Genomic DNA, 19730 nt, shown 5'->3' on the forward strand with positions numbered 1-19730 from the left:
ATCCAGAAAACACTAAACTAAAATTGTGGATACTGTTATGAAATATATTATTATCTGTTTGTTTTGTGGCCATAAATTGGCCCTTAAGGCTTCTTAAACATTGATCTGCGGCCCCCATGTGTTTGGAAGTAGGACATCCCTGATTTAGGTTACATATATTAAAACAGATATAGATATATACAGATATATAGATATCAAAACATTTTCTTCGATGTGAAGAACATTGGAATGAGAAATATTTATAATTACATTCGGGTTTAGCGCAGCTGGTCTAACGAGGTGTCGGGTTAGTGTGTTCCATTGAAGTCTATTGAGAGAAGTAGTCAATGCCGTCATGATATCTCTGAGGTGGCAGACTGCAATCATCCCGATCGGATACGATCAGATGATTGACACCCCCTGCTAGCGGCTGATTCCATTCCACCAGAAACGCTTGTGCAATAATAAATGCCGACAGCGTATGCAGTCGGCATTTATCGATGTCGGGCGGACATGATCCGCTACAGCTACCCCTTTGTGTTTCTTTCATTAACGTTTTTGATTTTATGTAATCTTTCATTAACCTTGACATTTTTTACATTGAATTAAAGAATGTAATATCATAAATGTCAAGCACTGTCTCAATCAATACAAGACTTTTTAGTCATTTTTAATGACAAGTCATTCATTATCTAAACAGTAATCTACAATAACATTGCAATAATATTTTGAAGTTAGGGATTAGGGACTTTGATTTGGAGTAATTATTTCTGATATACCGTAATTTGTTACATATAGCAAATTAGTTACTAATAAAAAATGAAAATTTTTTGAGGTGTTCTGTTGAATGTTTTGTTTTCGTTCTTTTTTTAAATAACATATGTGGTTTGTGCAGTTTGACAAGGACAGAAATAAAATATACATAACAATAATAATTGATATTGTTACAGGCATGTAATGAAACAGAAATTCAAAAGCAAACTCGAGTACAAAATATCAGTTCTAATGAAGCAGAGACAAATTCTGTTGAATCGGTAAGCAGTACAAATCTTTACTTCAGAAATGTTTTAATATTATATTATATATTGCACAATATATTTTAAACGTCTGCTTTTTTTGGATATTAGTTGCATTAAATTGTACATCATGCACAAAGAGAGAAGCGCACTCTCAGGAACAAACGACAAGCTCAAATTGTACATCTTCAACAGCTAAAAAAGCATTTTTTTTAATCTGCAGTGTTCCTTTTACATCTTAAATAAACTGAGTATTTAAAGAATCTTATTTACATTTTTAGGATGTATTGGTTAAAAGGGACAGTCTACTCCAGAATTTTTATTGTTTAAAAAGATAAAGAAACCATTTATTACCAATTCCCCAATTTTTCATAACCATCACCAGGGCCACCACTAGAAATTTTGGGGCCTCTGACTTAACCATTGATCAGCCCCCCCCCCCCCCCCCTTGACATTTGCAATTTTTGACCAAGTGACTAAAAATGTATATGCACTTTATTCTTAAGTGTAGTCAAACTTGGAAATGTAAAGTAGGTAGTAACACACAAACACAGAAACACACAGACACACTCATACACTGAAACACACACACTCCCACATAAGGATTCACATATAGACACTCTAGCAGACACCCAAAGAAACACACAAACACACTCAGACACAGACACCCAAACAGACACTCGGCACTTGTTTACATTGACCTGACAAGTAATGAGGTAGACGCTAATGAAAGCTATAAGTGTTAAAATTATGAGACAATAGAATATCTAATAACAGATAAAATGTGATACTGTTAAATAGAGTACTCTGACTAATATTAAAGAGGAGTAGAGACCAACATATATAATACTTTCTAAGGTGCAAGCAATTCTAAAAATATTTATTGATATAGTCTATTACATATACATTAAAGGGAATGATATAATGTGCGAATACAATGATTTCCAACTGGAGTCCTTAATATACTATTAAATCTGATACAAAACTTTAAAAACTCCTTAGGAAAAAACACAACTATGACCCACTGTATAAAATTAGAGGTATACACAATCTGACAAAATTAAAATATAAATTTAAAAATAATTTGTATAAAATAATGCTAGTTCCACGCAAGAGAAATAATTGATACAATATATTTATATCAGCAAACAATAGATACAATATTCATAAAAATAGATACAACTCACATAAAATTTCTAAAAATGAAAAATAACACATTAAGAGAGCCCAACCAATTAAAAGTTTTTTTTCCCTGCCACCTATGTCGAGCCTGCCAATATAGCTCAAAGAAAAAGTCCATACTTGTTCCAGGTTTAAAAGATGAATTTATTATTAAAGACACTATTAGGTGCAATAGTAAAGGAGTCATTTATCTATTAAAATGTTCATGCAATTTGTTTTATATAGGGGAAACAACTAGAATGTTAAGACATAGGATAAGGGAGCACTTATGTAATATTAAAAAAGGAAATTTAGACACACAATTATATAAGCACTTTAGAGAGATCCATCAAAATAAATTATCTGATCTATGCTATTGGGGTTTATGTACGGTTAAACATAATTGGAGAGGGGGAAATTATGAACTTAGCCTTCTAAAAAAAGAGGCTGAGTTCATATTTAATTTTAATACTGTATACCCCCATGGATTAAATTCTGAATTAGACCTATCTCCATTTCTTAACAGCTAAAATTATTAATTATACATGAATTTAGCACTTTTTATACATCTAGGATTTTAGACTTTTTAGAGACAAATTATTAGTTTTTTATATTCACCTAAATATAATAAATTATTCACTTTATAACAGTATCAGACCAATATCATTCACAAAAGACTTTTAAAGTATCAAATCACAATCATATTACCACATAATTCTTAACATATTAATTTTTTACCCCTTAATTATCATTATTATTATTTTTACATCTATCACTAGGAAATTTTAGTCACGTAATAGTTGTATACACAACCACTATTTCCCATATATGTTTTTGTATTCATTTATTTGCATTTAGTTTTATTAAGTTATTATAAGAATGCATTTAAGAAAAAAACATAAGTGACACTTTCATACATCTCTAATCATATAAAATAGGAAACCTAGGAGGTAAGCTTTCTGCTACATAAATAAAATTTCAATGAATTTTGGAATCCTTTGTATTCCCTATTGAAAAGATGGTTATGAGTTCCTAATCTTGTCAGTATTATTTAATTCCATATATTGTATGTGTATATATATATATATATATATATATATATATATATATATATATATATATATATATATATATATATATGATTTTATCTATATATGTTTTTTACATGAGAGTTATTAAATGATCACTATAGAAATATGAAAGTTTTTTACCAAAGGAGAGAGCCCGATCACTACATTAAACTTTTTAAAGAGCCCAGTTACGTCACAGAATCCAAACCCAATCAAATTGAAGGCGGCACTATTTGAATTAGTAGGCTAAGGAAACACAGTATCTTGAAAAAGCCAGTGACACGGGCGAAACACGTAGAAACTGTGTTTGTTGAAAAAGGCTACAAACGTAACCACAAACATCCTATTATTTTGAGGTGTGCGATTCACCTCGTCAGTACTAAGTGCAGGACGAACAACGGGTCCCAAGCTGATCGTCACCTGCGTACTTCGGAGTACAGGAGAGCAGGAGAAGAAAACACTGGTAAAAGGTAAACTTGCGCAAGTTGAAAAAACCGGACCATATCTACCACTATCATCAGAAGTTCTAAGATTGTGAGCTATTCAGACTTATCACAAGGAGGTAAGAACACCTGCAAAGTGGTTTAAATATAGACTTCCTTTAAAAAGGTTCAAGTGGTTACATTATATCCTCCTGCACTGTAAAGGATATCTGGAATTAATTTTCAAAAAAACGGATTATCTTCAATTCATACAGTGGCCAGCTACCATTATCGTACTAAAGAAAAGAAAAGAAGTTGTATATATATTATTAACCCGATTGTTTTGAAAAACAATATTGCCGCTAAGATTTTGCAGCAACGAAGGAGTTAAACCGCTGTTTGTTTTCTACTTGAATGTTATCCTACCAATTCTTATTAACTTTATTTAAGGCTATGTACCATAGTGATCAATTTGGGCTCTCTTAATGTGTTATTTTTCATTTTTAGAAATTTTATGTGAGTTGTATCTATTTTTATGAATATTGTATCTATTGTTTGCTGATATAAATATATTGTATCAATTATTTCTCTTGCGTGGAACTAGCATTATTTTATACAAATTATTTTTAAATTTATATTTTAATTTTGTCAGATCGTGTATACCTCTAATTTTATACAGTGGGTCATAGTTGTGTTTTTTCCTAAGGAGTTTTTAAAGTTTTGTATCAGATTTAATAGTATATTAAGGACTCCAGTTGGAAATCATTGTATTCACACATTATATCATTCCCTTTAATGTATATGTAATAGACTATATCAATATATATTTTTAGAATTGCTTACACCTTAGAAAGTATTATATATGTTGGTCTCTACTCCTCTTTAATAGTCAGAGTACTCTATTTAACAGTATCACATTTTATCTATTAGATATTCTATTGTCTCCTAATTTTAACACTTATAGCTTTCATTAGCGCCTTTCTCATATTTACATTTTATTTCCATTAACTTTTTAACCAGGAGGGGGTTATCAGGGAGAGGCTTAAGTGTTTTAAGTCCTAGCGCTTTTTATATATCTTTTACCCTAGTAATGAGGTAGACTACAGTTTTGTCAAAAAAGGAGATTTACAAAACAAAATATGGAGTTCTGAATATCTTTTTGTCAAGGAAGATGCCAACTAAATGATGACAACAACATGCAGTGGCTGAAAGGAAGGGCCGTGAACTGCCTAAACAATAATTTAAAGGTTAAATGGTGGAATGGTGACTTCCAGAAAGGTCTCATTAGTCTCAAAGTCTGTAGAAAGATGTGAATAATCAGTAGTAAGGTCAAAATGTCCTAAAAAGGAACAGACAGTGGGGACACACACAAACTCAAACACAAACTTGCACATACAGCCAAGGAAACACCGACAGAGACAGCCTCAGAAAACACACAAAGACATACACACACACACCCACAGAAAACACACAAAAACATACACACACAGAGAGACAACCACATAAAACACAGAAAGACATACATACACACCCTCACTGAGAAATCCACAGAAAACACACAAAGACATACAGGCACTCTCACAGACACACCCACAGAAAATGCACAGACATACACACACCCTCACAGAGACACCCACAGAAAACACACACCCTCACAGAGACATCCACAGAAAACACAGACAAACATAGATACACACACCCACCATCACAGAGACATCCACAGAAAACACAGAGACATACACACCCACCCTCACAGAGGCATCCAGAGAAAATACACAAAGACATACATACACACACCCTCAAAGAGACACCCATAGAAAAAGCACAAAGACATACGCACACACCCTCACAGACACCCACAGAAAATGCACAAAGACATACACACCCACCCTCACAGAGAGACCCACAGAAAAAAACATGCATACACACTCATAGAGACACAAGCAAAAGCACAAAGACATAAACACAGACAGCCACTGAAACACTCACAGGAAGTAACATTTCTGCACATTGCATCCCCTAAATCAACAGTGTGCGACATGCATGATAAAAAAAATTGCAGAAATTAAGAGATCACTTTTTAAAGAATCCTATTTGTAAATGTGCAAACAAAAATAATTCTGTGAATTCAAAATTGTACATTAATGACCTGGGTAGATGGCTAGATGAAGAAAAGTACTTTTAAAAGGTTGACATATGTTTGTTTCCCGCCCCCCCCCATTTTCCCCAAGCAAGAGCACCACTTCAAATATAGTGTACAAATGTTCCCACCTGTCAGCTGTACTTATGGATTTTGAAAATGATGTACTCTATATGGTCTTGGTGGAACCATAAGCTGTGGTACTCATACAATTAGATCTGGTTAAATGCTGGATTTAGTCTTGTTTGTATGTATTTCAAAATGAAGTCAGCTGTAGTGTAAACTGAACAGTTTTAAGTTAACCTGTCTCATTTCAAACACTGAGCAATCTTAGTCTGAGAGTATAACATTTTATGCAGATGTAAATATCTTAGATAAAATGCCTCCTTGCATCTGAAAAGTCATTGCATAAAGGGGCAGTAAACTGGAATGTAATTAATATATATATATAATAATAATAATAATAATAATAATAATAATAATAATAATAATAATAAAAAATGCATAGCTGCCAAAAGGGCACCTACCATTTGTATATTGAGGAGGAAACATTTCTGCATGGCTTTAAATATAGAATTTCTACAGCATTGTCAAATAATCATAAATTCACTGCTGCTAAAAAAAATGTGTTTTTATGGACCTCTGGCCCCACCATACAACTACTAGCACACTGAAGTTACAATCCGAAATTGCACAAAGAAATAAAAAATGTTTACTAAGTAAGTCCTACCTCCTCTGCAATGCTGTCTGACTCAGGCACACACTTTACAAACAAAGTGTCAAGTCTGTCTTACACTGTGCATAGTGGTTTAGTGCACACTCAGAAATCCTCTCAAATGCTAATACTTTACTCCTTGTAATAACATTTCCCTTGCTCAATTAGCACTCTGCTGTAGTTCCCACTGGTGGCTGCCAAAATTGAGAAAAATAAATAAATAATATATATATATTTTTTTAATTGTTCCCATTGGGCCCCTGACAGGAGTCACCCCTGTCTCCTCATGATGGCAGCCCTGACCATCACTTTTATATTAATATACTTTTGACCTCTATGATTACCTTGTATGTAATCCTCTGCAGACTGCCCCCTTATTTCAACTCTTTTGACAGACTTGCATTTTACACAATCAGAGTTGACTCATAAATAATTCCATGGGAGTGAGCACAGACTTATCTATATGTCACACATGAACTGAACTAAAGCCCTCTAGCTGTAAAAAACTCAAATGCATTGAGATAAGAGGCGGCCTTTAAGGCTTAGAAATTAGTACTGGTGCACAGCCCTCACAGGATATGTACGTATGCGGCTGAAAAATTGTAATAACTTGCAAAAATGCTAATTTAATTTGAAATCCATTCATGCACATTTCAATAGTGACCTTTCTGACTATAAGGTCAATGCAGAGAAAACCGAAGTGGTCTGGATCCATAAAAATAAAGATAGTTACACCCAGCATGACTTTAAAGAAGTAGACATTTTCAGATACCTGGGAATTAACTTACACAAAGACCCCAATATGTGGTACAAACTCAATTATACACCCTTTTTTTCCCAATACAATTTCCAAATTGCAAAGATATAGTTGTTTTCCCATCTCATTATTGGCTAAAGTAATAGTTATCAAAACTATTTTTTTCCTCAGTTATTATACATCATGAATAATCTACCTCTGTTTATCTTAAACATTAAGAGTTTTTATAGGGAATGTGCTAAATTTATTTGGAAAGAGAAAAGGCATGTTCTATCTATATCCAGACTTACTTAGCTGACAAATTTTGGCAGCCTCGCATTTCCGGATATTAGATCCTACAATATTTAAATACTTGCAAGATATGCAGTGGACTGGCTTTTGTCACATGATTACTTGACTAATATTACTATGGAAGAAAAGATAATTTTTCCCTTCTCTCTCAAAGTCATTTTGCACTGTTCACATTCACAGCTCCCAGAAGCCATTACAATACTGTTTAGCATATACAATGTGGTCAAAGCTTGGCAGAGATTTTGCATAACATTGAATATCAATTTTGATATATCTGCTTTTCTGCCTATTAGAGGTGATCCAGAGTTTCTTCCTGGGACTCAGTTTGAGATATTCAATAGGTAGACCCATAACGTTCTAATTTCTGTAATACAAACTTTGGAGGGGGACCAGATGGAGGAGCGTTTTGGGAAAATAGACGATTATATTTATCTTTATAGGGAAGGAAATCACTCAATCTCGTTACTATATAAAATACTTTAGGCAAAACAAGGCCAATTAAGTTAGGACAAGATGCTTCTATATTGGGATAGATTTTTTGAGGATATTGATACTGACATAATTAAAGCCAGTATTAAATGGGTTCGCAAGGCACCTCTTTCTTCCTCCTGGAAAGAATCACATTTAAAACTAATTAATAATGCATATATCACGCCGTCCAGATTAGCTAAATGGTCACACGATCGTCATAACAGTTGTTATAGATATAACTTTCCGGCAGCTGATGTTCTCCACTGTTTTTTGTATTGCCCGAAAATAATGCAGTTCTGGCAGAAAGTTAACTTCTGGCTAAATAAAAACTTACAGGATGAATTTGTAATAGAGCCAAACTTATTATTTTTTCTTTACAAAATTGCAAACAGCCTGAACTGTAACCTTGTTAACACATCCATTGTTATTGCTCGTAATTTGATTAAAAAAAATTGGAAAAATCGAACAGCCCCCTCCTTCGGGACGTTTATTCAGGCAATAAAATCACAGATTATGTTCGAACAATACAATATATCCAGTTTACACAACAAACAAATATTTTTTTTTTTTTTTTAAAAATGGCTGAAAATGATCCAGTCCTATCCCTTGTCGACACAAAACATACTCACTAAGCAATTCCACAGGTTTACTTTGAAAGTTTAATTCTATGGGATGTGTTCCTGGCATCTTGGTTTCAAAAAGACCTTGAATATGCTTGATGATAGTGGGAACTGGGAGGGTGAGTTGCAGGGTATCCCGCCACTTTGTCCTTTTTGGTGTTTTTTTTTCTCTCTCTCTCTTCTTTCCCTCCCCCTCTTCTTTCTCCTCTGTATTTTATTTTGATCACTCTAAAAAAAACAAGACTTTTAAGGAAAAATATGAGTTGGTTTTTTTTAAAGACTAATTTGGTAAGTATATAAACCCTGACTGGGAATAAAGTATGAATCTTTATTACGTGGGTTGTTCCCACACTGTCTGACCTAGACTATGGACTGTTTTGTATGACTAGTTAAAAGTCTATACTATGTTTGGATTTTCTTTTTATCTCTGTTATGCAAATTGTCTTGTATACACTAACAATGTACTGTATAAAGTCTTGGAAAATAAATAAATATATAAAAAAATTGTGACCTTTCTATCCTTTTTTTTTTTTATATAACTTTTATTTACAACCAGCATAGTATACAATGAAGAAAAGAAACCATGTCTTGTGCCACGCAGGGCCCGATACCTTCGATAAAAAGATAAAGAAAAAAAAAAAAAAAGGAAAGATAGCGTGAAATCAAAGGCAATGAATAGTTATCAATAATGTCAACATTTCCCCAAAATAAATTGTATCTTCTGCTGGGGTTTTATCATAGATTTTCTCAGTCGTCATGACCATCGGGTCATAAACACAGAAAAAACACAAAACAACAAATTTTGTCATTAACATCATATGATTACATAGGTTAATGATCTATGCTAGCCTATATAACAAAGTCAGACTGAAACCTATATAAGCTTAGTATACAATATGGTACAGTATCCAGTAAGATCTTAGATCAATCTTCAGGGTACCTTTGTGTATCTGCCAATAGGTTTTCCTAATCGTTCTGATGTCCCAGTTTGCTCCCTTTCTTAGTCTTAACATTGATCAAGTCAGCTATTGAAACCCAGACTATCGATAAGACATCTACAAGCACCGAACAGGACAAACCACAACAATACACATCACAATACAATACAACACTGGAGAGACACAGGGAGGGGAGAAAAAAGAAAAAAAAAAAAAAAAAAAAGAAAGAAAGAAGGAGAAAATGGGAAAACCAGAAGGGTACTAGTTACTCTGTACGTCCCCTCCCCATTACCAAATGCCAAGAAGAACTATTTCTGAGTTTTTAAAGGGAAAAATCAGATAGTCAATTTCCCTATCATGGAATGTTTTTATGAGAGCTGCCCATTTATTGAAGAAATTCCTTACCTCTGATTCCTTGTCAATGTTTGTATCTTTTTGTTCTAGTACACATTGTTTTTTCAGGTAATTCTTGACTTCGGAAATAGTCGGTAGTGTTCTCATTTTCCATTTCTTGCAGATCAGGTATCTAGTGGCTAGAATAGAGAGATTTACTAATTTTTCGTTACTCTGATAGCTATTTTCTATATTTAAGCATAATATGATTTGATACAATGATAAAGAAAGTGTTTCGATTTTCAAAGTAATTTTAAGCCAGTATTCTAGTTTACTCCAAAAGCTTCTTATTTTTGGGCAATGCCAAAACATGTGTGTCAAATCTGCCGCAGGGTAAGAACATTTAGGGCATTTATTAAATAGATGGTTGTGGACTTTGCAACCTATCTCCGGGGTGAAATAAGCCCTATGAAGAAGCCTAAGGTGTGCCTCTCGCCATGTAGCTGATAACGTAGTCGATGCTACTTTATTTATTGATAGCTGAAGAGTTTTTAACTCAATATTACTCTGAGGTATTAGAGAAGTCCATATCGCTGCCATCTTATCCAGAGTAGGGGCACCTTTACTAGCGCCAAGTATATGGTAGTACTGGGCAATAGATATATAGCCATTTTTAGTTAAGGTTAACCAGTTTTCCAGCTTAGTTCCCAGCACCAACCTGCCACTTTGGTTAATTTGACAGCAAAGTGTCTTATTTGCAGGTAAGCGAAGAAATCTTTGTTGAGAAGATTGAACTCGTTCTTCAATTCTTCAAAGGTCTTAATACATTTTTTATCTATCAGGTAAATTAGCCTATTGAGGCCGTTATTGTGCCATCGGTTGAAAACCGCTGAGTATATACCTGCTTGAAATTGTGAATTCCCTATCAGGGGAAGATATTTCGAGACAGTATTGGTTATTGACAGAGACTTCGTTAGTTTCCACCATGCCTTGATGGGGTTAAACATAGTTTTAAGTCCCTTGATATTTGCTGGGAGTTCCTTTGGTAGAGAGTGAATCATGGCTAATGGAAGGTATGGTTCACAGATGTTAAGTTCCAGCTCATTGTTAAGAATATAGTTCTTGGTAAAAATCCAGTCGGTTACTATGCGTGCTAGAAAGCTAAGGTTGTAGAGTCTAATATTCGGCACTGCTAAGCCTCCATATTCCCTTGGTGCAGTGAGTTTTAGTAAGAGATATCTTAGATCTTTTCCCTTGCCATATGAATTGTCTAAGTGAAGTGTTAATAGAGCGAGTATCTTTTTCTAACAAGATTAACGGGACATTTTGCAGAATATAGAGAAGCTTGGGGAGGAGAACCATTTTAAATAATTCTGATCGGCCAGAAATAGACAGTGGTAGGTTCTGCCAGTCTTTTAATTTCTCCTTAATGCTGGTTAACATAGGAGATATATTCAGTCTATATAAGTTTCTTAAATTCATTGGTATGTAGATCCCGAGGTACTTAAAAGGTGTTTTTTTTCTTTCTCTCTCTTCTTTCCCTCCCCCTCTTCTTTCTCCTCTGTATTTTATTTTGATCACTCTAAAAAAAACAAGACTTTTACAGAAAAAAATATGAGTTTTTTTTTTTTTTAAGACTAATTTGGTAAGTATATAAACCCTGACCGGGAATAAAGTATGAATCTTTATTACGTGGGTTGTTCCCGCACTGTCTGACCTAGACTATGGATTGTTTCGTATGACTAGTTAAAAGTCTATACTATGTTTGGATTTTCTTTTTATCTCTGTTATGCAAATTGTCTTGTATACACTAACAATGTACTGTATAAAGTCTTGGAAAATAAATAAATATATAAAAAAATTGTGATTTCTATCCTTTTAAGCAACATTTTTCTTTAAACGAAAATTATATTGTAAATTGGATTTGCAAACTGGTTTAGAACTATAGACATTTATAATAATTTGCACTATACATGTATTTTTTTTTTTTCTTTTCGGAAATTATAATGCAAAATAGATTTTTGAATGCAAGCACCTAACTTTTTTGTTTTTTTTAAATAACTTACTGTGTTGTCAAAAAACTATATTTCAAGATAGCGTAAAAAAAAAAGAGTCAATCCAATTTTTTTTAAATATTCACTAATTAAGTATTAATTCAGATATAGAATATAATTAATTTAAGAGGAAAATAACATTTTTCTCACAATAAGGGAATCATTTCTAGAAAATACACTATCCAGTTTTGTAGATAATCCTTTAATCAATACCATGGGATTTACTTCTGTATATCACTAATTAAAAATGCAAGCAATGAAAAAAATGCTGAATTTAATTTTTAATGCTCAGTTTACCAGCACAGTCATTAAAAACTGTAATAAAAAGTGTAACTGAACCTACCTCTGTAAGAACTGTATATCTTTTGTTGTTAGCTTTCAAATTATCCTTTTTTTTATTGAGGGTGGAGGGGAAAAAAACAGTAGCCAGACAGCTGAAATTTAGTAAGAACACCATAGTATCAGGCTAAACATATGTTGATCTATGCTGTAAATCTTAACATAAATTATGCAACCCAGCTGTGCAGCTAGCGCAGCTGATTGGCTCAAGGATAGTTTCCGCTAGATACCAGCATTTTCTTCAGCTCCTGAGCAGTACTTTAACTATGTGTTGTGGGCATGAAACACATAGCATTGCAGAGTCGATAGTGATAAAATTACATGCTCGAATAAATGTAATTTTTTTACACTATCATGGCTCTTTAGCTCTTTCATAGACATGATAGAAAGAACTTTTGAGTACTATGGCTCTTAACCATTATTAAAATCCAGAGTAACCAGAACCATGCAGTAAAACATTTAAAAGGATGGTTTCGCTTGATCTATTTGCATGATTTCGCTTTGAAATTTCAGGATTTGATCCTTTTATTGTGTGTGTATATAAACCTACTGGGCAGCTATAGTTTTAATTTGAACAAAGATTAAGTTTAAATTAAAATTTTCAAAGTTGCATAATGAATATTGCCAATTTGAATACAAGAAACCCCTATGGCCTCCCTCAAGTATAAAGCTAAAATGTTCACTGAGAAAACAAAATTGCAGAGGGGATTATAGGAAGTAGAGCTGCTTAAATTCTATTGGCTGTTCAAATCAGCCAATAGGATTTAAGCAGCTCTAATTCCTATTGGCTGATTTAATATTTTCAGCCAATAGGAATGCAACGGTACTCCCAATATAAAAGGGTCCCTTACATTGAATCCTCAGTGTGCAGCGGACGATCGTGTGAAGAGGCCCTCCACATTGGACCGATGGACCTCCGCCTGGATCACCACCTGGACCTCTGCCCCGTGCATCGACCGCTCCGCCTCCACAGGGATGAAGAAGATGCCGGTCCCGCAATGGATGAAGATGGAGCCGTCTGGATGAAGATGCTTTGCCATTGGGATAAAGATGCTTCGCCGGACTTCAGCAACTGTAAGTACCAATTTTGGGGTTAGTGTTAGGTTTTTTTTTAGGTTAGGGTAGCATAAAAAGTGCTGAATGCCCTTTTAAGGGCAGTAAAAGAGCTGAATGCCCTTTTAAAGGCAATGCCCATAAAAATACCCTTTTCAGGGCAATGTTTTTTTTTAGTTAGGTTTTTTGTATTTTGTGGGTTTGGGGGGGGGTGGTTTGTAATGTTAGGGGGTGTTTGTTGTAATGTTTCAGAAAAAGAGCTGTTTAACTTTAGGGCAGTGCCCTACAAAAGGCCCTTATGTTTATTATATATTAGTTTTTTTTTTTAACTGGGTATTCGAATAAGAATAATTTTTAATATTTTTGATAATTGAGTTTGTTATTTTTGTAATGTTTTTTTTTTTTTTAGATTAGGCATTTTTTATTTGTAATGGCCGAAAAAGAGCTGAATGCTCTTTTTTTTTTTATTTATTTATTTTTATTTTGTGGGTTTGGGGGGGGGTGGGAGTTTGTAATGTTAGGGGGTGTTTATTTTAATTTTTTTGCAAAAGAGCTGTTAACTTTAGGGCAATGCACTACAAAAGGCCCTTAAAGGGCCTACAAAAAGGTAGTTTATTATAGATTAGGGTTTTTTTACTTTGGGGTGTTTTTTTTTTAAATTTTAAATGGAGTATTAGAATAGGAATAATTTTTATTGTTTTGGATAATTTCGTTTATTTTTTGTAATGGTATTTTTTTTTATTTTTAGGGGTTAATAGCTTTAGTTAGTGTCGGCAATGTTTGGGAACTGCGGTTTAGGGGTTAATAGGTTTAGTTTGTGTCGGTGATGTTTGGGAACTGCGGTTTAGGGGTTAATAGGTTTAAGTAGTGTTGGCGATGTGGGGGTGTCTGGTTTAGGGATTAATAGCTTTATTCAGTGTTGGCGATGTGGGTGGCGGCGGCGGCGGTTTTAGATAATTTTGTTCCGCCAATCGCTGGCATATTAGTCATGTTAAATTAAATCGTTTTTTTCAGAATCTTTTGTTTTTTTGGATCCATTCTTTATTCATATGCATTATTCTTTTCTAAACTTCAGAATAGAATAATGCATATGAATTAAGAATGGATCCGAAATAACGATTAACTTAACAACTAATTTGCCGAAACTAATTTTTAAAAAAATCTTAACTAAACTAATTTGCCAAAACGAAATTCAAAACAAAACAAATTGTTTAGCGACGCACATGTCTAATTTTATCTTTAACACTAAGTAACTTTTTTCAGTTTTTCAAGGTAAAAGGGGACACTTGCTAATGTCAAGACAAAAGCCATATATATAAACACAATTTTGTACATGCAGTCTTTAAAGGGACAGTCTACTCCAGAATTGTTATTGTTTGAAAAGATAGATAATCCCTTTATTACCCATTCCCCAGTTTTGCATAACCAACACAGTTATATTAATATACTTTTTACCTCTGTGATTACCTTGTATCTAAGCCTTTGCAGACTGCCCTTTATTTCCGTTCTTTTGACAGACTTGCATTTAGCCAATCAGTGCCCTCTCACTTTTAAATAAACGGATGTTGTTACAATGTTATTTGTATGTCACCCATGAAATTACGCCCTCTAGCTGTGAAAAACTGCCAAATGCATTGAAATAAGGGGCGGCCTTCGAGGTTTTAGAAATTAGCATATGAGCCTACCTAGGTTTAGCTTTCAACCAAGAGAACAAAGCAAATTTGATGATAAAAGTGAATTGAAAAGTTGTTTAAAATTGCATTCCCTATCTGAATCATAAAAGTTTAATTTTGACTAGACTGTCGCCTTCAAACATACACACCTCCTTTTGCGTTTGTTAACACTTAACATTCATATTAACACTGTTTATTGTTTTTATACTTTTTATTTTCATAATTGTCAATTTTACCCACAATTGTGCCCCATCCCTGTTCCTTTAAATCTATTTATTATTTTTTTATTATTATCGGTTATTTATAAAGCGCCAGCAGATTACGCAGCGCTATACAAATAATTAAACATTACAGGGATCTATTGCATACACAAACAAGTACAGTTTTTGGTACATTACAGTTGTAGGTGCAATAATTGAGTTATACAAAAGGAGAGAAATGCCCTGCCCTTGAGCACAGTCAGTAGTAGTTCACTTTAAATACAAAGTGGCCTACAGGTAGAAAGGCTCTCAAGCTTACAATCTAAAGGAGAGGGAATGGACACAGAAGGAAAGGGAGAAGGGAAATTATTCTGATATAAGCTGCATCTAATTACTGTAAAAATCAGGGGTGGTGGTGGAGGGGAGAATGGTGGGCAAGTGCTTGTGAAACTGCTTTTTTATTTATGTTAGATGTCATTTTTGGCAGATAATTCAGATGATCATTTATGAGTTTTCTTTGATGTCAGTAGGAACTGATAATGTTAAATGGCTGCTGCTAGTTAGTAGGCATTAAGGGAAAAATCTGTACTATGCAAACCTGACTAAACATAGACATAAAACTCAAAAAATGTCTCTTTCATGATTCAGATAAAACATTACATTTTAAACAACTTTACAATTTACTTATATTATCAAATTAGCTTCATTCTCTAGGTATACTTTGTTGAAGGAGCAGCAACGCATTACTGGGAGCTTGCTGAACACATTAGGTAAGCCAATGACAAGAGGCATATATATGCTACCAAACAGCAGCTAGCTCCCAGTGGTGATTAGCTGCTCTTGAGTCTACCTAGATATGCTTTTCAACTTAATAACAAAAGAAAAGGTTGAAGTTTTATTGCCCTTTAACCATTAAAATGTCATTACTAGAAACTATGAAACGCAACCTAGGTCTCATTAGAATGGAAGGCCAAATGATACAATTATTCTCAGCAAAAAATGCCATAAACTGTAAAGGTAATGTCGATTATTTAATACTCTATTTATATACTCATTTGTACACAATGATGCATTTTCTTCTACATAACGCTGAATATTTCCCCTGAATAATTTGCATGTGTTTTTTGTTTTTATAAAATATAGGTTGTGAATAAAGTATTTATAGAACTATCTGCAATATGTGAAAATATTTGGACTTTGGGGCTACACCAGACATTTCTCCTGCTTCTAATTATTGGAAAATGGCTTCTACCAATCGGAGCTGGAATAACTCGAGATCAGCTTTCACAATTACTTCTCATGTTTGTGGGTACAGCAGCAGATATCCTTGAATTCACCAGTGAGACTTTTGAGCATGTAAGGTAATGTAAACTCTTATTTCAATAGTAAGCAACAACAAAAAAATGTCTTGTGTTTGCCAGAAATGCAAATTATAAATGATATTATATTCTTTACAGTTTAACCCCTAGACAACTTTGGGCATTCCATGCAATCCTAAAAGTGCTGGGCTTAAACGCCATTAGAACGGTATGGAATGACCTACATTTTTTGGTGTCCTGCTACCTCCTGCTTTAAGGAAATGGAATATCCGACTGGGGACTTGCCTAGCATCAGAGGCAGTCCTCTATGATCCAATCCCGGCATTTATGTCACGTGATCGCTTCAACGATCACTTGATTTACTTTTTTCAGCAAATGTTTACATTGGAATTTTGTTCCAATCTTTTAACACGTGCCCCATCCTAAATGGATTAAAACTTTTTAGCAATCTTTTCAACTGTAATACTTCAGATAAAAAACAGTATTGTCAAAGGATCATAAAGTTAGGTCTATAAATATATGGATATTGAAAAATATTTCATAGTTGTGGCTCTGTATTCCACCACAATGGATGAAGAAATTAAGATGCAATAAAGTGCAGTCTTTCAGTTTAAATTTGAGTTTTAAAAAACGTTCTCTTTTTTATATATAGTTCCCTCATTTTCAAGGGCTCGAAAGTAATTGGACAAGCTAACATAAAATAACATGAATAAAAGGATGATATTTTTTTAATATTCTTTGCAGTGAATAACTGCCTGAAGTCTGGAACCCATGGACACCACTAAGTTCTGGGTTTCCTCCCTACTGATGCTTTCAAAGGCTTTTAATGTAGCTGCCTTAAGTTGCGGCTTGTTTGTGGTCTTCAGTTTTTTCTTCAGCAAGTGAAATGTATGTTTAAGTGAGTTGAGGTCAGATGACTTCTGCCTCGGCCATTCAAGAAAATTCCACTTCTTTGCCTTGAAAAACTTTAATTGCTTTCGCTGTATGTACTGTAAAGTGTGGTCCTATCAGTTTTGCAGCATTTGGCAGAATATGAGTAGATATTATAGCACTATACAATACAGAATTCATCTTGCTGCTTCTGTCAGCAGTCAAATAAATAGTGACCAAGATCCATTGGCAGCCATACACATCCATGCCATAACACTATTTCCACTATAGCTATGTGGTTGATCACTATCTTTTGATAATTATCCATGTCAGCAACTGCTGATGAACTCTTATATGTCAGCATGATTACAATCCACGTTTTTTCATAGTTTATTGTCAGCACTTTTTTCATAATCAGTTTGGTGAAAAACTCCTCCATTCTTAAAAGTCCTATTTGGTTGGTCCAAAATGTCAATACTTAATAATACATTAAGGGCCAGGTTACGAGTGGCATGCTAACAGTTACACGCAAACAAAAAAGGGTTTATAGAGGCTGTTTGCGTGTGTAGGAAGTTGAAAGTAAACGAGAAAGCGCAATCACAATTTACACTAGAATGATTACCGCTTCCTCAGAGCTATGGTTAACTGTTTTGCTAAATAAAAAAGTGTCACAAAACACATCAAAAATACATTACAATGTACAGTTACACTCATAATAACGCAGTCTAATAAAAAATATTTTAAAAATGCACAAAAAAGCAATAAGGGCTCAAAGAAATGAGTTATCAGGTGAAAAAAAGGCAGACAAAGGGCTTTAACATATATATATATATATATAGACTCCAAGACAGACTCCAAATATATATACACACACACATTTCTAAAGATGTATATGTATGTATGTGTGTATATATACTGTATATATATATATATATATATATATATATATACAGGTGGCCCTCAGTTTACAACGATTCAATTTGCACCATTTCAGAATAACAACCTTTTTTTCCAGTCATGTGACTGCTATTGAAAAGCATTGAGAAGCAGTGCATTGATTAAAAGAGCCAGTAGGTGGAGCTGTCCGCTTGTGTTGCAGCAAAGCCAAACAAGCTAAAATTAATCAGTTTAACCAGACCTGAGCTATCGAGCAGATTTCAAAGGAACAAGATTTTCCTGTCTATAAATCAGTCCAGATAGGAATGCATAGAAAGATCTGTTTGCAGAAAAATGCAAGTGAAGTCGGTGTTGTGTGATTATTTTATAAGGTTTATAATGCTGTTTAGCAAATGTTTTTGTTCATTTAAATTAGTTTAATTATATATTCTGTGTTGTGTGATATTTTATTAGGTTTATAATGCTGTTTAGCATTTAGTCTTAATTTCAAAGCTTTAAAAATAATGTATTAGGTGTAACTTATGACAATTTTGAGAGGGGCCTGGAACCTAACTCCCTCACTTCCCATTGACTTACATTATAAACTGGGTTTCAATTTACAACAGTTTCGATTTACAACCATTCCTTCTGGAACCTAACCCCGGCGTAAACTGAGGGCTACCTGTATATATATGTTTAAATGTGTGTACAGCTGTATTTATATGTGTATATATGTATTTACAGACATATATACACACATGTAGATATATATATATATATATATATATATATATATATACATATATATATATATATACATATATATATATATATATATATATATATATATATATACATATATATATATATATAAATAAAAGCAACAAAGCCCTTTGCAGTTAAATAGATTAAAACATTAAAAAGCATATTTATGTAATATTTTTTTAATAGTTTCCAACATAGATAGTCCTATATATAATCATCTATATTCTTATATATCTTTACCTATATTTAATCATGTATATACAAAGGTATAGATATATATTGTACCAAAATACAATCATATATATATATGAATACATAGAACATATTCTGCTATGTGAAGAACATTGTAATGTAAAATAATCATATTTTCATGTCTGGTTAGAATACTTGAGAATAATTGATCAGATTTGTGCACGAGTAAGATGTTAGTTTTTTCCCACTTTTTTTGCTCCCTTGACTTCTATGGGGGAATATGTTAACGCGTTTGCGATATTCAAAGTTCGGCTTTTTGTGCGCATCAGGTTAGCGCGTGAGTGAAAACTCTTTGCTTTCAAATTGTAATACAAGTGCTACTCAATGCGCACAGAAAGCTTACTTCTAACAGCTTCCAGCAGAGTTAGCGCGCAAGCGGGAGCGATAAATACCGCTCCACTTATTATCAAATTCCA

General features: G+C 33.6%; 1 protein-coding gene across 1 annotated transcript in view; it reads left to right on the top strand.

The window, feature by feature from the left end:
- The window catches only part of TMEM26 (transmembrane protein 26), a 240667-nt gene that overhangs the window by 176583 nt on the left and 44354 nt on the right, over nt 1-19730 (top strand). The window contains exons 3-4 of the mRNA XM_053692258.1: nt 930-1013; nt 16376-16593. Coding sequence (XP_053548233.1) covers nt 930-1013; nt 16376-16593 — 302 coding nt within the window. The remainder of the gene's footprint in view (nt 1-929; nt 1014-16375; nt 16594-19730) is intronic.

Source organism: Bombina bombina, chromosome 9, assembly GCF_027579735.1.
Source record: "Bombina bombina isolate aBomBom1 chromosome 9, aBomBom1.pri, whole genome shotgun sequence".
NCBI lineage: Eukaryota > Metazoa > Chordata > Amphibia > Anura > Bombinatoridae > Bombina > Bombina bombina.